The 23234-nt window shown below is 43.5% G+C and overlaps 1 protein-coding gene across 1 annotated transcript in view; it reads left to right on the forward strand.

The window, feature by feature from the left end:
* SNX24 (sorting nexin 24) overlaps positions 1 to 11703 on the forward strand; it is a 159720-nt gene extending 148017 nt beyond the window's left edge. The window contains exons 4-7 of the mRNA XM_047083835.1: positions 3702 to 3796; positions 5133 to 5165; positions 5700 to 5764; positions 10335 to 11703. Of these exons, the coding sequence (XP_046939791.1) occupies positions 3702 to 3796; positions 5133 to 5165; positions 5700 to 5764; positions 10335 to 10402 (261 nt within the window). The 3' untranslated portion in view covers positions 10403 to 11703. The remainder of the gene's footprint in view (positions 1 to 3701; positions 3797 to 5132; positions 5166 to 5699; positions 5765 to 10334) is intronic.
* Positions 11704 to 23234: the final 11531 nt, after the last annotated feature.

The raw sequence follows: 23234 nt of genomic DNA on the forward strand, positions 1-23234 counted from the left end.
GGCAGCACACAGCCCAGTGGGGGTTGCAATTGACAAAGAGGCAGAAAACTAGAACAAGAGGGCCAGTGTGTCCTTTGGGGAGCTGGCCTACAGCACAGGCCCAACAGTGAGTGCTGCAGGCTCCCAGCCAAATGAAGAGTGTGCCCAGCAGCGTTACTGTCATATGGGAACTGAAAGCGGGTGTCCTTGGCTGGACTGTCAGGGGCCTATGACCCCCCTGCCACTGTCAGCACAGTTATATATGTATACATATTTTGCAGCAAACGAGATTCTCAGGTTTGATCCAATTTTGAAAGGGATCCATGAATCATGGAGGGTTAAGAAGCCCCGGCTCACTAGATGGACAGTGATCCAAACTTCTAAAACCAATAAAAGAGGTTGTTGGGAATTGATATAACAAGACATTCTGAGGAAACAATGAACCTTTGTCGAAGACTCATGGTGTGCCAAAGACTATTGGGGACATCACATCATCTTATCCTCACACTAATCCTGTGAGGTAGCCACAGGATTTTATAAAGCTGATAAGGTAGAAAAATAAGGGGTGTTGGAACCCAGTTCTTGTCCTAAAGCTCCATACGTCCTACCACACCATCGTGCCTCTCTAAGAAATGGAAATGACGAAACATTGAAAATTAATAAAAAATCATACTAAGCAAGCTATAGCAATGGGGAAATTTAATTTGATATCTAAAATGTAACTTCTATATATTTATTTTATATTTATTTATATTTATATAGAATATTTTTTTCTTTTTTTTTTTTTTTCAACGTTTATTTATTTTTGGGACAGAGAGAGACAGAGCATGAACGGGGGAGGGGCAGAGAGAGAGGGAGACACAGAATCAGAAACAGGCTCCAGGCTCCAAGCCATCAGCCCAGAGCCTGACGCGGGGCTCGAACCCATGGACCGCGAGATCGTGACCTGGCTGAAGTCGGACGCTTAACCGACTGCGCCACCCAGGCGCCCCTATATAGAATATTTTTTATTTATTATAGGTTTATATGTATTTATTTACCTATTGAATAAAATTGGGTATTTAGACCTGACGGAGGTCCCAAGAAGGTGGAACGCTCCAGGGTGCAGTTTTAAGGAGTGATCTTCTTCAGTGAAAGCTTCTCATAGAAAAAGTTGTAATTGAACAGTCATGAGGCCCCACATCACTGCTGGGGTTCTCAGAGAGTGAGATCGTGTGTTTATGAACTGAACAATCTAGTTGAAACTCATGTAATTTCTCTTGTGCATCTTCGCGCTAATTAATGACAGTCATTTCACTTGTACGTATTATATTACATTAGGTAAACTACCATTTTACACTCTACCTCTGTTTGGATTGAAGTATTAATCATTTTCTTACAAGCCTTAGCAGAGTTTAGGAGGTATTGCCACCATGTAACTGAATGCTTAACGGACCCACCCTCTTCCCCCAATGCTACTTTCTTTACAACTGTAAATCCTGAAATCCACATTGGTGACTTTTATGAAAAATATTATTTGAGAATTTTCAGCGAACAGTTAACAAAAATGCTCACAAATTTCTGGAGTTTTCGATGTTCCTTTTTTTGCAAGTATATCTTACCTAAAAAAAAAAAATGTGATCATCTCTTTGTAGTTACTCTGTTTGGGGAGGCTGAGCAGGATTAATTCCTGTCCTGGTGTTGCAGTGTAAACAGCTTTTTGCCTGTCTTTTGTCATTAATGATCATGCTGTAGATGTAGCCAGTGCATTGTAAGCCAATCTGTCAAGGCAAATAAACAATTCACCTTGTTAAAATTCCCTAAATCTTGCATTAATAAAACCAAACTAACCCCCTGAACACTCAAGAGATGTCTTCCTCCATACTGCGGTGATGGATGGCATGTCTAAAGATCCTGGAAATTAAGTAGTTCAGGTCATTAAAAGTGTCCCACACTTGTTATTGATTTAATTTATTTTAAAAGGTGGGGGTGGAGATAAGAGTGTTACCCCCCCATTTTTTTTTTTAATCTGAAAGCTACCACTTGTACACATAATTAAAACTATTGCCTGGGTTACCAGCTCTGTATTTGTTACAGCATTAAGCTTTATTATTCAGATAGGTATTGTATCATCCTGTTAAACAGATATCTAGAAACGAGGAAATGATCACTGCAACTTGACGGCAAACATTCCTGGGAGCTTCATATATATGATGATTTTTACAGCCTTTGAGTTCCAGGCACTGAAATAATGACCTTAGAGGCACTCCCAAAATTTCCTTGAGTAGATAAAAATTTAGGTGAAGGTCAGTGGAAATAGTAATGAAAGCATGCCCCTGGAAAAGGGATTTTTTTTTTCTATTTTGTGTATTGCTTTGTTTTCCTGCTTCTTTACTTACTGTCCTTAAGCCTCAGTGGGTATAGCCGGCTATGTAAGGAATAGGAAGAGACCAAAACAGAGCTGGCTTTCCAGATGAGTCTTCTCCAGCAACTGAACAGCAGGAAGGTTGAGCCACTAGCATAGTGCAGGGGTCAGCCTATATTGTTCATTCCATTTCTTTGTCCTGAACTGGGCAACTATCTGCAAACTGTGCTAGAAATACAACCACTTGGTGCGTAAATTATGACTAAAAGCAACAGATTATGTTGAGCTAGGTATTTTAAATATACATCATTTGGCCTTTTTGTCATTGGAGCCTTATGCATCACGCTGCACAGCTGTACCTGATCAGCCGTGTGAGTGATACTTGACCATCACTTCTCACTGTCCTGTAAACCACACATGCTTATTGGGGTGTGGGGAGGAGAACCGTGATACAATATGAAAAGGACCCTTGTAGAGAGTTCTGTTACTTTCAGAGATTATTGTACAGTCTTTGATGCTTTCTCCATGGTCTTTGAAAACAAAAACAAAAACAGAGGTGCGGGAGGGAGGGGCAGATGTGCAATCGGTTCACACACCATGGTTCTCTTTGTAAAAAATAGGTACCCATGAAAATGCACTCTCTAGTTCTCCATTAGATTTCTACTTGCACTTGCATAATTCGGATAGCCGAGAACTGACATGGTTCTGCCATTATGCCACGTCTTTAGCAGCATTCCCTAAATGGAAGAACAGTATAGATTTTTTTTTTTTTAGTATATATGCTGATTTACACTTAGTGGTAAAGTTGTTACTGACCCTTTAAGTGGAGCTGTCCACAGAGCAATTAATGTCACTTAATCCTAATGCCCAAAGAGGTGAGAGCTGAGGGATCTTGTCTCAGTCTTCCAGTTAGCAAAGCCATATGTAATATTTCCTAAACAATAGCGATCTCTTATAGACACACACACAGCCCAGACCACCTTATCACTCAGTAAGGAAAATTTGATGTACATATCTTAGCGGTATTATTGACATACCCAGGTTTTTAAAATACTCTGATTGGAACCTCCATGAAGGCAAGAACTACATCTGCCTGGTCGCCCACTGACTTGCGCCCTTGTCAGCACCTAACATGCAGTAGATGTTCTGTAAATGCCGACTGGGTGAGAGAATAGATGAAATGGACTATTTGCTGGCACTGAACAGCATGCATGGCTCCTGAATTCTTAGTGGGGAAGATGGGGACCACTCCCCAAACAGAGTGTGAAGAATGATACTGCTAAGAACGTAGATGGGTGCTCATGATGTTTGGAAGTAGTTCGTTGGATAGATCGCCTAGCAAATTTCACTTTCTCCGTTCTGTTTTCTACTTTTGCAGGCTGTCATTTTAGAAAATGAAGAGCTCCCCAAGCTGTTCCTTGATTTCCTAAATGTGCGACACTTGCCCTCTCTACCAAAGGCAGAGAGTTGTGGGTAAGGATTGTTGTTCACCCATTGGACATGTATTTGAAACTACTCTGCAGTCACTTGTTGGCCTAACCAATAACCCCATTGGTACTGGAAAGGGCCAGCCTGGCCACACCCCTTTTCTCTGCCGGGACAGCGCTCACGCGCCCCCTGCCTGTAGTCAAAGGAATTCCTCATCAGCCCTCATCACTATATTGTGGCCAAATGACCAAGGCTTAGTAACTCAGCTTTAGACTTAAGGAATTGACTTTTTAAGTTCTGCTGCTTCATGGAGTGATGTTACAAGACGGGAGTTATGAACCTAGATAGCCTGTTGAGAGACTCATATATTTATTTGTGGATACTTCAGCTAGGTCTATATCCCCATACACATACAGTCACATAATCATAAAGCTGAGAAGGACCTTAAGATGATTTTACCCAACTGCCTTATTGTAGAGACACAGAATTAAGCATCTTTCCCACAATCTCTCACCTTGTAGTTGGTAGAGCCCAGGCCTTCCTGTGTGAACTCTCTCTGCTGCCCTGCTGCCTCTCTCGCAGAACCTTTTCCTGAGGGGCTGCAGACCCCCGTCTTTGTCTTCCAAGGAACCAAACATTGGATACCCTCAGCACTTGGGAAGGTGTTCTTCTGCAGAATTAACTCTGAGACAAGCTCCTCACCCAGCTCCAGGCCCCTGACGTGCGTGAAGCTTGTTGCTGAAAGCAGTTAGCAACACCCCTGACCAATTAAATCCATTACGGAGAAACACATCATCACAAAGTCTCTGGGAGCCCAAGCGGAGGAAAGGGTTGTATTCATTCAAACTACAAGATTCCAGCTGACCACACCCAAAGTCGTGTTACACCCCAGCCGTCCGCGGGACAAGACGCTGCAGACACTAGACCCCCTCACTGGCAGTGTTTGCTCAGGGCCACCTTCCACTCACCCCAGAGCGAGAATTACACACACACTGCTCACCAAATAGCAGGCGTTGTCAGTGTGCCCTGTTCTGACTTGCGTGTACTTGCTATGAGGTGGGGGTTTATAGAGGGATGTTTTTTAAGAAGAAATGTGGGAAATGACAGAGTGAAATCGTTTCTCCCTTATACAAGTCTGAAAGTAAAGCCATCAGGTTTTTAAGTGATCGTCAGTAAGATTGACATTCGAGAATATCGTGCTCATAAGATTCCTTAGAAGGAGGCGTCAGTCGTGCTGTGACTCTGGAAAACCCCTTTCTTTTCAAAATGTTTCCCATTTCAGAGCTCTAGGATTGCTGGCTGGTTTTTTTTTTCCTTGGTTGGTATAAACAGTCACCCAACTTATATGGTCTTTTTTCTCCTCTTTTAAAAAAATTTTTAGATCGTTTGATGAGACAGAATCTGAAGAATCAAGGTAAGAACTAATACTGGCCAGTCAAGACTTACATAAAACCAGGAATAGGACTGTGGTTTTGTGAAATGTTTAGTTAACCCTGGTGTAAGGGTATCAAGTCATGATCTTCTTGAAAACGTTTGTTAGCAAATTGATTTTCAGATTATAAATATTTGATAGAAAGTTAGAGAAGTAAACAGTTATATCCAGGAGGGAAGCCATAGGAGCCCTGCTTTGTATTGTGCAAGTAATAAGAATACTCTTTTATCAATAATTGTGCTACGAGCTTAAAAAAGACGACAGCGACGCTTTTCAGCAGTGATTTATCGTATAGATTGTAGATCTGCTTCAGATTCCACAAAGAAATGTTTAGAAGGTGAGCGCCCGGCTTGTTTATTCCCTGTAACTCGGCTTGCTATCCTTCACCCACGCGGTTAGATACATAAACCTTGAGATGTCCCCACACAGCAGTTTGATCCCCTCAAAGCTAGTTTGTAGTGTTTTCTGTTTACCGTCGTCCCCTGATGCTGACATGCCTGTTCTTGACCTTTCCAGCAAACTGTCCCACCAGCCGGTGCTACTGTTCCTCAGGGATCCATACGTCTTGCCTGCAGCCAGCGGTAATCAAACCTGTCATCTGCTAACAGCTCTTTACTGATCTGACCCTGCACCACATAAACCACGTTTTTAATACAGGTCTAACAGAGTGACATTGGTCCAGGGCTTAATAATCTGCCAATAAAACAGTGCTCTTGGTGTAAGAGACATTCAGAATTTTAATTGGGGCAGGGCTTTCGGCAAGAAATGTAATTTTTCTTTCTACTTTACCAGGCGATTTTGAATTAGAGTAATAAGGAGGAAAGGTATTTATCGTCTTTTCATTTTTTTTTTTTTTTTTGATGATGTTATTTGGGTCTCTGCATGTTTTTATCCAGATGCTGAGGTTTGATTCCAAGGCTCTGGTTCTTTTTTATTTAAATGCTTTTTCCCAAAAGCTGTCTGCATATATCACATGTGTATCTCTACTTCCATTTCATTTATGGCATCTTAGGTGATGCGATGTATATTTTTAGAAGATGTATACGTAAATATAATGAATTAATTTAAGCATAAATATAATCAATATTTTAGTTGGGTCCTTTCTTTGTGCCAAGAAATTTAAATTATTCAGAGTCCCTCTCAAAATGTTCCCTTGTCCAGCTCTTTGTGAGTACATTCTCAGACATTATCTCATTGCATTTTTTTAACAGCCTTATGAACTAGGCAGGGCAGGTATCATCACTGGTTAATGAGAGAATCGGGGCTCAAGGAGGTCCCTGACTTGCCCAGTCTCCATAGTTGATGGGCAGACCCCTGGTGCCTGATTTCTTCTTGTGTGCTCTGTGCACAGAGTGAATTTTCAGCCTTTGTTTCTGAGAGTAACTAAATAGCATGGCAGCTAAACAGCAGTAGATAAATTATCTGTTGAAACCATTCCTGCATTCTGACAATAAAACCTTATCACCAGCAAGAGAGAAAGGACCGTTCTGTAGCCGCAGTCCATGCACTGAGATCCCTGATTTAGCTGTCAGTTCAAAGAAGGCTGGCAGGACACAGCCCGGCTCTGGCGAGGGTCCATTCTTAACACCCTGATCAGAGGGAGCTTCCTTTGCTATATAAGAGTATAGTCTCATAGTATTTTTCCTATAAAATCCTTTTCAGTAAGGAATACTTAATCACTTTTCTCTAGCATTTGCTTCTGTGTTTAAAAAATACACATTTAAAAAATACACCCAGGGGCCCCTGGGTGACTCAGTCAGTTAAGCGTCCGACTTTGGTTCAGGTCATGATCTCACGGTTTGTGGGTTCGAGCCCCGCATCGGGTTCTGTGCTGACAGCTCGGAGCCTGGAGCCTGCTTCAGATCTGTGTCTCCCTCTCTCTCTGCCCTTTCCTGCTCATGCTCATGCTCATGCTCATGCTCTGTCTCTCTCTCTCTCTCTCTCTCTCTCTCTCTCAAAAATAAATACTGTAGGGGCGCCTGGGTGGCGCAGTCGGTTAAGCGTCCGACTTCAGCCAGGTCACGATCTCGCGGTCCGTGAGTTCGAGCCCCGCGTCGGGCTCTGGGCTGATGGCTCAGAGCCTGGAGCCTGTTTCCAATTCTGTGTCTCCCTCTCTCTCTGCCCCTCGCCCATTCATGCTCTGTCTCTCTCTGTCCCAAAAATAAATAATTGTTGAAAAAAAAAATTAAAAAAATAAATAAATACTGAAATTTTTTGAATAAAAAAAACCCCACTGTTCCATTCACTTCGATTAGCGTCCTGCCCGTTTGCTTCCTTTATAGTAGTGATCGCATACTTTGTTCCCTTCTTTTTCTCTGTCGTGTTTACCTGCTAATCTCCAGCATCTAGCAAATGCTCACCACTCGCTGGACAGTAAATACAGCACCTTGACCTGTGCTGTTCCCTCTGCTGGGAATGCCCTTCACCCAGACAAGGTGTGCGCCCTGGCACCTGTGAGGACAGCTGGCTGCTGTACCCTCATTCACACGGCACCTGCTCACAGAGGTCTTTCCTCACCTTCCCATCCTGTTGCCCTCAAGCCCCGTGCCGTTTCATTTTCCCCCTTTGCCTTTAAGCCACTGCTGGACCTGTCCAGGTGGTGCAGAATTTCTCTGAGTAATACATGGTATTGTTCTTTTTGCCAAGCTTATTTACTTAAATCCATACGAAATATGCTGATGATGTAAATCACTAACCTTCAAATAGACTTTTATATTTTGGGCAGTAAAAGATAAATGCCTATATGCTAACAATGCATGTTCATATATGCTGTTTGGGCATCTAATTAAAAATTGATCATTATGGGGCGCCTACCTGGCTCATTCTGTTAAGCATCTGACTTTGGCTCAGGTCATGATCTCACGGTCCATGAGTTTGAGTCCTGCATCAGGCTCTGTGCTGACAGCTCAGAGCCTGGAGCCTGCTTCAGATTCTGGGTCTTCCTCTCTTTGTTTCTTCCCCACTTGTATTCTGTTTCTCTGTCTCTTTCAAAAATAAAGAATTTTTTAAAAATTTTTTAAGAAAATTGATCAATATTTCCGTTTATGGCTCTTGGTTTCAGTATACCTCTGTGAGGGAGAAAAACTTTTAGAACTAAAATGCACTTAGCAAAATCATGGTTTCTGATTGAGATCAACATATATAGGCTTAAGTTCTGTTGCAGATTATGAAAGATATGTTTTATGGAAAATTATGTTAACTTCATGTTGGATAAGAGCAAACAGTAAGACATCAAGTGTCATCGCCCAAAGGTGATTGAATGAATGCTCATGTACTGGAGACATTTTTTTTTTTTAAGTTAGTTTATTTATTTTGAGAGAAAGAGAGCACAAGCAGGGGAGGAACAGAAAGAGAGAGCGAGAATCCCAAGCAGGCTGTACTCTGTCAGCACAGAGCCAGACGCAGGGCTAGATCTCACAAACCATGAGATCATGACCTGAGCCAAGATCAAGAGCCGAATGCTTAGCCGACTGAGCCACCCAGGCACCCCTTGGAGATATTCTTAAAACCTCTTTTGTCTGTGTATTCATTTGCTTGCCTCCCTGACTAGCGTAGAAGTTCTGTGGCATGGGCAGGGACTGCTATTTACTTAGATCCCGGGTAATTAGACAGCACTTGGTACTGATGGTAGCTGGTACTTCATCGTGTGCCCAGGTCGGGTTCAAGTGCTTTGTTTCTCCCACCAGTTTCTACTACAGCCTATCAGGTAGGTACTATTATGAAGTCCCTCGCTAGTCATGTGGAACTCGTCACCTCTTTGACCGTGTTCCTGTCTACTCTCAATGGCAGCCAGGGTCATCTTTGCAAAACACAATTCATTTCCTTCTCCCTCTGCTTAAATTCCTTCAGGAGCTTCCCGTTGCTTTTCAGATGAAACCAGTTCCTGTGCTTGAGTTGGCCTTCCTGCCCCCAGGCCTCTCCCTCATTCCCTTTTCTTCTTTTTTGTTTCTTTTTTAAGGATTATTTATTTTTGAGAGAGAGAGGGAAAGAGAGAGACCGCGTGAGGGAGGGAGGGGGACAGAGGATCCGAAGCAGGCTCTGTGTTGACAGCATTGAGCAGCACAATGTGAGGCTCGAACCCACAAACCATGAGATCATGACCTGAGCGGAAATCAGGAGTCAGACGCTTAACCTGCTTAACCGACTGAGCCACCCAGGCATCCCTCATTCCCTTTTCCACCCTGGCCCCCATTTCAGTCTTTGATCCTTCCAGGGTCCCTCCTGCCACAGACGTGCCACATGGCTAGCTCATCTGCCCAGTCCACTCCTCCGAGAACATTTCTGCCCTGCCTTGCGAGTGCTTTTACAGGGTAGGAACTCTCTAGAGGTTGGATTACTACGTGAACAGTGTTTGTAAGAACGTTTTTGTCTTAAAGTATTGGACCAGCTAATTTCCTCACATAATAACTGTATTATTTAAAGTGGGTGGCTTAGCATAGATCCTGGGTATAATCATGTGCAGCTTGAAGTTTAGAAATTGAACCTCTGAGCCGTGTGATGGATAGGTCCCCCTGTGCAGCTTACCATTCGTATTCTCCCTGCTCCGATCACTGGCTTGTGGTTCCACATCCATACACCTCTGGGTTTCCTTTGTATCTCCTCTAAAAACATGGCTGGTTTTTCAAGTTTGACAAGATGGTTTTTGTCGGAAATGTGCCCTTTTAAGCTTTGAAGACGGCCCCCCAATGTTACTGCTCCTTGGAAGCTCACGTAACAGCACGATCATCCTCGAGACAACTTGGACTAAACGCTCCTGTAAACCACAATGGAAAAACTGCAGCCGAGTATTCCCTGTAGAAATCTTGGAATTCCTTCAAGTATATTGAGATTTTGTTAGAAATTGAATTGCCAGTGTAATCCATCTTCCTTGTGAGAAAACATTCAGATAAAGAGCTGGGGCCTAGCAGCATTAACCATTAGAACATCCCTTAAATCAATAAGCTACAAATCTGGCCGTGCATTCCTGCAGCGCCTGGCCCTGCACTAAAGTGGCTTTAGGCCAAGGCACCGTGACAGATAACGCATCCTAAACAAGGTGGTGCGGATCCCTAAGTTACCGTGGGCCTCACCTCGTTAAATTCTACCAAATGCAATTGTATTTTGTATTTCGCTGATGTGCTTAAGAAAAGCTGTGTTCCTTTTGTTTTTCAGATTTTCCAAATGTGGTTATTGAAGGAGTTCTCCACGGGATATTTTACCCTCATCTGCAGCCCAGGTAGAAATCCTACATGGCTGGAAGGAGCTGAAGCAGGTCTCACGGAAATCGATACCTACCAAATTAACCTAAACTCTATGACATAACAGCTCTAGCTAGTGGTAAAATTCACAGTCCCAGCTTAATTCAGGGCAGGGACATTTCCATTAGAATGGTGCTTTTAAAAATAGAAACTGAACCCCGGGCGGTGCTGAGGTTAAGGCCGAGCATTTGAGAAGGAGAAGGTAGCTGCCAATTTCGAACCTGGTGAGAAGGTTGTAGAATGTCCCTGTGAGCACCGAGCGTAACAAAACGAAGGTACTCTCTGCTTTCGTTGCACCACTTGCTAACTGAACATCTTATCCTGAAACATACAGAGACTCATCTACTTTGGTAACTTTTTGTCGTTGTTGTTCAGATGTCGTGACACACTAATCTTTTCATCATGAGATTTTCTCAGTCAGCGATACGTGTATTCTGAAGTGCCCGCACCGGGAGAGTATCACAGAAACATGCTGTGCTAAATGTGAGGATGGAACTAAACTGGAAATTATATTTCACTGTCAATGTTAGGGCATTTTTAAAAAACCACGTCATTTCTATTTACATTGCAGTAGGGTTGCATCTTACCTAGGAATTAGCTTCTGGGGTCAGTACCTAAAATAAAATGGAACATCGAGATCATCCTCGACTGCCCTTCAGAAAGGCGCCATCAGTAAACTCTGTACATCCAACACATCCAGGTTTTCTGCCAATGTTGGAAGAAATGACTGTTTCTTCTGTTGAAGACCAATGGGAGTTGGTGTTTGTTTGGGACACTTTTGTATAAAACCACATACCTTTCCACACTAGAATTGTACTTAGCCCTGGAAGATGCTTGCTTTCCGAGAGACAGATGGTGAACTGACTTGCCTGAGGAGACACCAGAGTGACAAGCCTCATTTTGATTTCCTCGCGGTTCTTCAGCACTCATCGAGGTTTACTCGTTCATTAAATGAGTAGAATTGCCACCAGATTAATTGTTATTTTCCTTATTGTTTCCTTGTTACCTCCTCTATGGAATTTATGTAAGTTAAATGTGTGTATCATCTAACGCCACTCTACATCTCACACAAGTTCGTATTTTGAGGAGTACGAGGATAAAAACATATATGCAAACAATGTATGTGCTCTATTCAGGCATTTCATTGAAAACTCATAGCTAGCCTATTTATGGTTATTAATTTTACTAAGCTGCTTTGTGGGAGAAAAATATTTGGATTCAAGACCAATAACTGAATCATGGTTTTTGGTTAGGATATATATGTGTGTGTGTGTGTGTGTGTGTGTGTGTATATATATATATATATATATACACACACATATATATATAACGTATATATATATATATATATATATATATGTTTCAAGCCTGCTGCAGACTTTTAGAGATACATTTATGATAGCTATGTGACTTCATGCTGGAAACACGCAAGGACTAAATAATCAAGTGTCATGAACCGAAAATAACTGAATGCTCAAGTGTTGGGAGATATTTTTTAAATGTTTCATTGTTAGCTATTTTGAGTTAAATAAAAACAGAGATGAAGAAATATTTCAATTTGTCTTCTCCTAGGATTTTATTGGAAACACCAGTTGTGTCTTATCTCTTTATACACACACACACACACACAACTTCTCACATACATACTCACATTTATCTCCAATTGAAGTGTTAAATTACCACATCTATTAAGCCAGTAGGTACCCATTAAATAGTTGATGATTTACCAAGATAGTAAGAATTTTTTTTTAATATATAAACCAAGCCCTGTTGGTGGCACACACCTCAGGAAACGTTTTTTGAGGATTTTTATTTAGTGATGACTTTTATTTTTTATTTAATTTTTAATGTGTAATTTTGTGTTTCATTTCAATTCTGTTATAGGAAATAGAAACCACGGTAGGTATTTTAAGCAGGATGGAATAGTGAGAAATTGGATGCTCATAGAATCTTTTGGAAGGATGAGGAGAGTGAACTTCTAGTGGATAATCCAGGAATGACTTCCAGAATCCTCCAGCAACATCTAATACCCACCTGCCAGGGGAGCTACAACCTTTGCCTTAAGCAGGAATTCAGGGAGCCAGGAGGCTGCTCCTGGAGCTATTGAGGTCAAAACAAAACAAAAAAATTACGCTGTAGCTGTGATCCGGGTATCAGCAAGCAAGATCAGGAGGTAATTGTTACCACTATAACTGCCTCATAGCAGGAATCTGGGGACTGGGCCCTGGAACAGAGTGTCCACCTTTGCCACCTGCACTAACATCCCCTCTCAACACCCTTGACTTTGCTTGCCCACAGCTACAGCTGGAAGATGGTGTTCACCCACCTCCATTTTCCATCTCATAAAAGCGTATCCACTTGGCAGAACCTTATGATCAATCCCCAGCCTCAAGGGAGTCTAGGAGGGCTTGGAACTGCCTGGTCCCTGCACTGCAGGAATGGACATTGGAAATAGGCTGGAATATATTTCCATGGTTGAAAATTTAATAACAACATAAAAAAGGATATATAAAAAAAGAAAAATCTCCCACCCCGTCTCCTACATCCCGTCCCCGCCCCCCAAACAACCACTGTGCTTAGTTTATATGTGTACCTACAGAGATTTCAGCCACATACATACAAAATCATGTTTAGTATACATATTCCATTTCTCCCTTTTTTACAAAACAAGGATTTTCCAAGACATGGATTCATAGACAATAGAGCAGTAAAAGAGTAAAGGGAAGAAAAAAATAAAAGGAAGGGTAACCACACTGTCCCTTAAAGCAGGAGCCCGGGAAAGCTGTCATCTGCTGTGCTCCTAGTTCATGAATCTCTGTCTGGGCTGGGTCTCAGACAGTCTCCCCGTGCTTCCTGCGCAGCCTCTCAGGCCTCACCTCCATCATCTGGCCATTTCCTGACCAGCACCCCTTCTGTCCTCTTTGACCCACCCCACTTTTTCAAACAGCTCTCTATCTCTGCCACCCTGAATACACCAACCGTCCCTACCTGGTAAATCCTCAGTTCGCTTTGCAAAGTGTGGAAATGTAATCCACTCGGTTTACAAAAATAAAAATGTCAGTAGAAAACAACATATGTGAATTGCCAACCATTTTACACAAATTTTTTACTTTAAAATTCTAGCCTCCCAATAAAAATATTTTTTGATTTTAAAGAAGTGTCAAAATCTCATGATCACAGTTTAGAAATAACACATGGCTCTCATATCATCTGTCACCTGTGATCAAATGATAAGGGCCACTTAATAAGGATTCTGGCACACCCTTTAGAGTGACTACTATAAAAAAAAAAGCAAATAACAACTGTTGGCAAGGATGCGGAGACCTTGAAACCCTTGTACGTTGCTGGCGAGAATGTAAAAGGGCACAGCCTCGGTGGAGAATGGCATGGCATTTTTTTCAGAAAAGTATACAAAGTGACCATGTGATCTAACCATTCCACTTCTGGGTATAGACCCGAAAGAAGTGAAAGCAGGGACTTGAGCAGATTGTTTAAACACCCACGTTCTTGCCAAGAGGCGGAAGCAACCCAAGCGTCCATGAATGGATGAATGGAGAAACAAACTGTGGTAGATACGTGCAACGGAATATTATTCAGTCTTGAAAAAGGAAGGAAATTCTGACATGTGCTACAACATGGATGAATCTTGAAGATATGCTAAGTGAAATCAGTCACCAGGGATGACTACTGTGTGGTTCTCCTTACCTGAGGTACCTAGAATAGTCCAGCTCGTGGAAACAGAAGGTAGAATGGTGGTTGTCAGTGGCTGGGGGGAGGGAGAAATGGGGCATTAATGTTCACTGGATTTCAGTTGGGGAAGAGGAGAAAGATCTGGAGACGGATGGTGGTGAGAGCTGCACAACAGTGTGAATGTGTTTAATACCACTGAACTGTACGTTTAAAAATGGTTAAAATGGTAAGTGTTATGCCTATTTTACTGAAAAAATTTTTAAGTTGTTTTTAAAGGATTTTTGAGTAAGGATGTAACAACCAGTTAATGATATTTGCCAGGGTGCGGAACAGATTTTGGCACACCTACTTGGTATTAGTCTCATATCCCTGACAACCTCAGATTTTAAAATGATATATATATTTTTTAATTTTTTAGTGTTTATTTTTGAGAGACAGAGAGAGCCTGAGTACAAGAGTGGCAGAGAGAAAGGGAGACACAGAATCCCGAACAGTCTCCAGGCTCTGAGCTGTCAGCACAGAGCACAGTGCGGGGCTTGAACTCACAAACCGTGAGACCGTGACCTGAGCCAAAATCAAGAGTCCCTACTTCACCGACTGAGCCACCCAGGCGCCTCGAACTACCTTTCTTTAATGGTTACTGACTTGTATACTTCGTGCAGGACCCAGTCTCAGGAGAACATCAGTTTAGCCCTGGGGTGGCAGGTGGCCACAGGGAGGTACTTATCTTAGTGGTTCTGGCTGTGTAACAGAAATGCCACAGACACGGTGTCTTATGAACAACCAAATTTATTTCTCAAAGTTCTGGAAGCTGGAAAGTCCAAGATAGGGCACTGGCACATTCAGTGTCTGGTGAGCGTTCTCTGCTGTGTCCTCACGTGGTGGAAAAGGGGCAAGGAATCTCTCTGGAGCCTCTTACAAGGGCACCAAACCCTAATTACCCCCTAAAGACCCAGCTCCTACTAGTCTCTGCTTGAAACACCCTTTGTGTCTCCCTTGAGAAGATGCTCATACTCACCTGTTAGGTCTCAGCTTAAATATTCCTTCCACAAAGAGCCCCTCGTTGATCCCGCCACTCTGCACCATGAGTTTTTAGAATTTTTATTGTCGAAGTATTGTTGACATATATTAGTTTCAGGTGTACAACATTAATGAGTCAACAATTCTGTACCTCACCCAGTGCTCAGGACGGTAAGTGTAGTCCCCACCTGCCACCATACGATGTTATTACATTATTGCTGATTATATTCCTTGTGCTGTACTATTCATCGCGGTGACTTATTTTATAACTGGAAGCTCATGTCTCTTAATGCCCTTATTTTGCTCATCTCCCCACTCCCCTCCCCTCTGGCAACCACCAGGTTGTATCTGAGTCTGCTTGTGTGTTTGTTCATTTGTGTTTTAGATTCCACATACGAGTGAAATCATATGATACTTGTCTTTCTCTGGCTTACTGTGTATCATAGCAAAGTGTTCCTTCTTAGCATTTAACCAAAGAACATGAACTCTGTGAGAGCAGGGCCATTTTCTGACTTGTTTACACTCCATTATGGGGCCAGGAGTAGATCTCAGGAGCCACTGTGGAAGGAGTAGGTAGCCAGCGCCCTGTCTTCCCAGCCCCAGCTCAATGCTGGCTACGTGCTCCACAGCAGAAGCTTCGTAGATGCATGTGGAGTCAATGACCTTGAGTTAGGATTTGCTAACATCTTCCCAAGTTCCCATAATGTTTCATTACATCCCGATTGTTCTGAAAACAACTGTCTTCTACAGTTTCCTCATCAACTTCACATATAGAGTGGTAATACGTTGGGTAACTATACACTTGGATGATTTCTTAAACTCTCCTGTTAACAAATGATTAAGCTAATTCAGTGATTACAAACCTATGTTGTGTGACACCATGGGGCGTGGTTTTCGAAGTTTGGACCCAGGACCAGCATCATCCAAGAACTTGTTAGAAATATAATTTCTCGGGGCGCCTGGGTGGCACAGTCGGTTAAGCGTCCGACTTCAGCCAGGTCACGATCTCGCGGTCCGTGAGTTCGAGCCCCGCGTTCAGGCTCTGGGCTGATGGCTCAGAGCCTGGAGCCTGTTTCCGATTCTGTGTCTTCCTCTCTCTCTGCCCCTCCCCCGTTCATGCTCTGTCTCTCTCTGTCCCAAAAATAAATAAATGTTGAAAAAAAATTAAAAAAAAAAAAAAGAAATATAATTTCTCAGGTCCTGCCCCAGACTTACAGTCTTAGATGCTCTGAATCTGGGGCCTGGAGATCTGATAAGCCCTTTAGATGATTCTTGTGCACAGAAAGTGTGAGAACTGTAACCCTAGGACATTTCAAAGTATTTTCATGTTGTGTATTTTTTTATATGTTTCAATTTTTTTTTGATTAAAAAAAAACCCTCAATACTTCTAGGGGAACCGGACAGAAAGTTAAATCAAGTCAGGATGGTACAATAGAACGCTGGTGATACCTTTAGGACAACAGTCCAACCCGTCAGCATCTCAACAAAACGAACAAGGTATTTTAAATGTAGTAAAAGATAAGAACCATCACACTTAGAAATTGTCTTCCTTCACAAGAACTGTTATATCTGGTTATCATGGTAATTTTTCCTCAGCACAGAAGGCAGCAAAATGTCTTTCTAAATCCTTGATATCTTTCTAAATTTGAAACCGAGTAAACTAGAATCTTTGACCTCATGGAACTTACAGAATAATGTGATATTGGATGCCTAAAAGCCCCCAAAATGTGTCATTATGAAGTGTGTCAAGGGCTCTGAAGGACTATGAAGAAGGTTTACTTATGCACAGAGAAGATACCTAATTTAGATTGGGGCAGGGCAGGACCCTTCCCTGAGTGAGTGACATTGAATCTGAGACCTGAAGAATGCTGGAGGAATTAGCTGGGCAAAGAATGCGAGTAGGGAGAATGTGTTCCAGAGACATCAGCAGGTTCTAAAGCCCTGAATCAGGAGAGAGCTGTAGCCAAGCTCCCCATGGAAGGCCAGAGAATGTGGAGCATAGTGAGGGGCTGGGGCCAGATCCCACAGGGCTCCCTCGGGAGGTGGCCTTCAAGAGTTTGACTCCTAGCCTGTGTGCAATGGAAAGCCATTGATGGGTTGTACATAGGAGGGATGTGATCTATTTTATTTCATTCAGGTTTATTGACAAATTAAATTTTTGTCTTTCATATTCGTTTATTAATTAGGCATGAGACATTTTAAAACATGATTTTTAAAAAACCCTCCAGACAGCTGGCAAACAGCAGCAGGCGATCGTCAGTTTAGGGTCATGCACATGGTTTGTCCCTCTTGAGCCAACTTAACAAGATCACTCTGGCTGCTCGTGGAGAATAGACTGGCCATGTGCACAGTCCAAAGCAGAGAGACTGTTAGGAGGCCCCTTGAATAATCTGGGTGAGAGATGACCTCCTGTTTTAGGGTGGTAGCAGGGACGAGGATGAGACACGGATATGTGAGATCTATTGCACAGCTACCGGTGAACTTGCTGGTGGGCTTGAATGTGGAGGGTAAAAGGAAGGGAGAAAGAAGTCAAGGATGGGTTTTTGGCCGGCACGGTTGGGCCGATGGTGGTGCCGTTCATTGATGAGGGCTGGGGGTGGGAGGTCGGGACCTGCCTTTGGCTGAATGTTTGTGTCCCCCTCAAATTCATACATTGAACCCCACTCCCCTGTGTGATGGTCTCTGGAGGCGGGGCTTTTAGGAGGTGATCAGGGCAGGAGGGCAGAGAACTCCCTTGTTGCTTCCACCATGCAAGGCTGTCGCAAAAACACGTGAGTCCTAAACCAGGAAGAGGTTCGTCACCAGTCCCCAAGTTTGCCACCAGCCTCCAAAATGGTGAGAAATAGATTTCTGCTGTTTGTAAGCCACCCAGTCGATGGTTTTGTTGTAGCAGCCTGAATGCAAACAGGACCCTTGTCACCCAGGGAGCTCCAGGTTTGGGGATAAATCCTTTCCTTCTTGGTCTCTTCTCCAGTGGATATACTGTGACTTCTCCTTTATGAGTTTCATCTGCAGCAGCATGAAAGCAAAACTAGATGCAACACTGTCCCACCCCCACCCCCCCCAGCTGAAGGAAGCTCGCCTAGATCTTTCCCACCGTGGTGATCGATTTGTGCCGAAGCCTCTTTCGCTTCTTGCACGAGGGTCGGGAACATGCTCTGCAGCCGGGAACAAAGCAAAGCACAGAGAGCTCCATACTGCTGCCTACCTGAGTCTCCAGGCGGTGTGTGGGGTGACTGTACACACTTCTGTCGTTGACCCCCTCCTCCAGGCAGGCCACGTGAAGCCCCCAACAAACGAAGATTCGACCGTGGTCTCCAGAGCGGACGCCATGACTTCCACAGTACTGAAGGCTGGAGAGACTGATTTCTCATCACCTCTCAGGTCAAATCCAAAGTACTCCCCCGGGGCCTGGTTCTCCACCAGCTGCCCAGAGCCAGCCGCGCTCATGACCACGGTTTGACACTGAAGCCGGCTAGCATCCGCCACAGACACCGCCCCTTAACCTCACCATCCCCTGGGTTTCTTCCTCTTTAATGTCTGACGCCCACCTCATTTTGGACCATCTACTTCCACCAAGCCCTTCACACCTCCACTCAGAAGGTAAAGAGGAAAAGCGTAAGTTGTTAGAAGATTACAGTCTTTGAGGAAAGCAGAAACAGTGGGAAGATGCATGCCCGCGTTTAACAACCTTTACGGTCCTGCGAGATTTTAAGTACCTCATGGTATAAATGCAGACCTATTGTTGTTGGTTACCGGTTCTGAATGTACTTGCTGGGCATCAGTTATGTGTAAGATACCGGGGAGGGGGAGGATTACAATGAAGATCTAATCCTTGCCTTAGAGGAGCCTCCAGTCCAAGAGGAGATGGGAGACAGCAAGCAGGTCAGTAAGTAAGCAAGCAAGCAGTTAGAGCCCCCCGGGGAGGAAGTTTCCAGGGAGGGCTCCCAGAGGGAGCCCTGTACTGAGTCCTAAAGCCGCGCGGAACAGAAACGCATGCGGGAGGCTGGCTAGGCAGAGTGAACAGCTTGTACAAGGCTGGGAAGCAGTTCAGGAGTTCTGAGGTCTGCTGTGACAGGAACAAATGAAGTCTTGAATTTTCTCTGCTCCAGGCTGACCACTTCTTCTTCCTCTCCTCCTGACGTCCCGTCACAGTGTGGGTCCTGCTGCCCAGAAGAGGCACAGGAAGCAGACCTCTTTTTGTATCCAGGTTGGAAGAAAAGATTCAGGTTTCCAAATGGAGGTATCTAGGGGTGCCTGGGTGGCTCAGTTGGTTAAGCGGCAAACTTCAGCTCAGGTCATGATCTCATGGCTCATGAGTTCGAGCGTCACATCGGGCTCTGTGCTGACACCCCGGAGCCTGGAGCCTGCTTCGGATTCTGTGTCTCCCTCTCTCTCTGCCCCTACCCTACTTGCCTGCTCTCTCTGTCAAAAATAAACATTAAAAAAAAAAAAAAACAATTTCAAATGGAGATATCTATCCAAATTACAGGACATACTATTTGCCACCTAGGACAGAAAGGGACCAGAGTTTGAACAGCCAATTGAATAGCACTTTAAATAGCACACTGGGAAGAAAAATCCTTCCCACCCTCTCAAAAATGAGTGGATGTGGCAACAGATGACTCCTAATAAAAGTTCAGAAGTGGGCGGTGGGGGCATATTGGCATGTTGAGTTCTCTCCAGATCCTCCAAATCTGAGAGCCTCGAGCGTTCTCATAGAAGTAGTCATAGGGTGAAAATTCCACGTATGGATTTGGGGTTGCATATTGTTGTGACTTTAATATTTGTGAGATGGACTTTTCTTCCCTCCTCTTCCAGACAGGATTCCTGTGACTAGCCACTGTAATTCTGCTTTAGTGCCGGTTTTCTTTCCATCACTCGAGAATGTCAGCAACACTAGTGAATCTCCAAGCAGGTGATATTATATCACACCTAAAACTTAGGCTTGGCCGAAATCTGAAGTCCACAAGATGAATTACAGACTTAAGTGAAAGCCGTTAGGTACTTAACAGCACAAAAATTTTCCATTACAGATACTGTTTTTCCTCTTTCTTAATTAAAAAAAAAAAATGCCTTGAGGGGGCTTTGGATTTCCAAGCCTTCCAGATCAAAGATTTCTTCAGCCCTCTGAATTATAGGAATGTTAAAAACAAAAACAAATCCTTTTCCTGCTATAAAATCCTTGCCATGTTTTTGTCTTTATGTAACTCAAAACGGCTGAACTAAAATATGAGGCTGGTGAGTTCTGTTCAAAACCTAAAAACTCATCCGAAATGGAGTAGTTAAAAGTTTTGAAAGTGTCATTCTAATCAGTCTGTCCCAAGAATAAATTTTACTAGAATTTATCTTATTTGATGATCCTCGAAATTGCAAAATAGCACTTAGAATAAAACAATGTATGGCTAAGGATACCGCAATGTTTTCAACTGTTTGTTAAAGTGATTCGGGATCAAAATTTTAATAATTTGGGCACGGTGGTGGTGATGGCCAGTATAATTTTCCTCTGAGTCTGTATACGCCCTTGGCTACTATGTTTCCTTTTCACCACACGGTTGCCAAAAGAGTGAACTGTTAGTTTCAAAAGCTTTTGCAGAAAGTAGAGGCTTTTTGTAAAGCAGTAGTTTAGAGTTGTGAGTCTGCCGATGGTTTTGGTATAAGGCGCAACTCTGAGCCTACAAGAAAGAAACAGCTTTGAACAGGGTGTGTGTTGTGAGCTTATCAGCCACCTGGCATATAGCACCTTGCCTGACAATTTACTACGTGGGCGATAAGTGGTCTCAGAATTTCAGCACTTTGAAAATGAACTCCTTTTTGCTTTGTCACTAGAGAGATGTCTATGATTATGCTCATGCTAATAAAAGCACTACAGGGTGAACTCTGTGCTCCTGTGCACGGAGACATCAGTGGCTCATGTGCCCTCTGACATGAGACTTAAGGCACTTCATATATCTAACAGGTATTTGTTGCCAATTTCCTGACATGTTACCTTAAAAAACTTTTTTTAAATAGCCTTTTTTTGGGGGTACCTGGGTGGCTCAGTTGGATAGGCCGGCTCCAGATTTCAGCTCAGGTCATGGTCCCAGGGTTGTGGGATCGAGCCCACGTCGGGCTCCACGCTGAGTGCAGAGCCTGCTTGGGATTCTCTACCTCCCTCTCCCTCTCCCTCTGCCCCTCTCCCCAGCTTGTACTCTCTAAAATAAAATAATTTTTTTAAAAAATGAAAAAATAGATTATTTCTAGTTATTAGAAATGTATCTTAGAGAAAAATTGGGAGACCAAAAAGGTAAAAAAAAAAAAACCAAACCATAAACATAAAAGAGTTTAAAAATCCCACCATTTTATTTTCTTCATGTCAATTTATATGTTGTTGCATTTGCTTTATGAGAATGCATTTACATACTTGAGATCAAGCTGCATCCAAAATTTCTACTTTTTTCTCAAAAACAACCATTTTCTCATGTTACTCTAAGTTTTGTATCATCGTCTTAATGAACACATGTTCTTCTGTTACGGGACATAAATTTTATAACCATTCTGGGACAGTCAAGTGGCTTCAAGGATTTTGGGATCATAAATAAGCCTGCAGTTCACATCCTTTTTTTTTTTTTTTTTCATAAACTCTATGAGTTTGGGGCTCAAACTCAAAACCTTGAGGTTGAGTCGCATGCTCTACCCAACGAGCCAGCCATGCACCCCTGCAATTCACACCTTTGTACTTAAAACTATTCGATATTGCTGTGTTAGACAAAGATGTTAGCTTCCAAGTCACAAGCAACCAATTTGCCCTGGCTGAAGCAAAAGAGGAAATGTATTAGCTCGCATAGCTAAAAAGCTAGGGGTGGAGATGGGCTTCAGGCATGGCGGGACTCAGGGGCTCGATGGTGTCTTCCGGAACACATCTTTCCGTTTCCTGGATCCACTTCCCTCTGTGTCAGTTTCTCAGCCTTGCTCCTGTACAGTCTCTGAGAGGAAAGACTGCCACTCTTTCCCAATATTTCCACTGGGAGTCCCACGATTGAGACTCATTACCATGACTTGGGTCAAACACCTTTCCCTGAGCCAGTCACGGGGCCCAGGGTGAAGGAATGTTCTGGTTAGCCTTCAGGACATCCCCGCTCCCTCTTCCACCTCACCCCCTGCCACCCTCACTCTGCACACCCGGACTCTGATGTTTCTTAAAGCCACCAGCCTGACCATCAGCCAGGCCCACTGCCTCACACACTCTTCCCTCTGTGTCCCCTGGGCTTGCTGCCCCCTCACTCCCTTCAGCCTACACTCACGACTTCCCGGACCACCTCACCTCTTCACTCTGTCCTCTCTCTGTGCTATTTCTCTCCAGAGACTTACACCTACCTGATGTCCTGCTATATATTCATGTGGCAAATGTTTGAATTATTTGTCTTCATGGGAACCACTAGGCTGTCACTGTGAGCAGCTCTACCCAGCCCTCAATAAATATCTGTCAAGTGAGCTAATAAATGAGCTTGGCAGGCCATGGATGTACCCGTCCGTAGGGTCAGCCTCCCCTACTGATACGAAATACTTGCAGCAGTGGTGTGATTCCCCAAAGAAAATGGGCAGCCATGCCCAGATGGCAGGGAGAACTGGGTGCTGGACCAACCAAACACTGGGGCCCATGACCATTTCACATCTCTTTCAAAAGCAAAGTGCCAGGAATAGGACTTAAAATACGGATGTGAATGCTTTGAGTTTCTTTTTTCTTCTTCTGATTTGTAAAAATGTTTATTTTGAGAGAGAGCACAAGCAGGGGAGGGGCAGAGAGAGAGAGAGAGAGGGAGACATAGAATCCGAAGCAGGCCCCAGGTTCCAATGCTCAAACCCACGAACCATGAGATCATGACCTGAGCCAAAGACCGACACTTAACCGACTGAGCCACCCAGGTGCCATTTGAGTTTCTTGAGGTGTAAACTAGCTCCCCTATTAAAAAAAAAAAAAAAAAGACTCTCCTCATAGCAGACAAAATAATCTTTCTTCGATGCAGACCGCATCACACCCTTCCCCAACTTAACACGGATAGCTCCCCATTGTACGGTGTATAACGGAAGAACCCGGCTGTGGCACCCAGGCCCGCACAATCCA

This window comes from Lynx rufus, unplaced genomic scaffold, assembly GCF_022079265.1.
Source record: "Lynx rufus isolate CCGP_SWC_20201006 ecotype Redwood Valley unplaced genomic scaffold, mLynRuf1.p SCAF_1, whole genome shotgun sequence".
Classification (NCBI taxonomy): domain Eukaryota; kingdom Metazoa; phylum Chordata; class Mammalia; order Carnivora; family Felidae; genus Lynx; species Lynx rufus.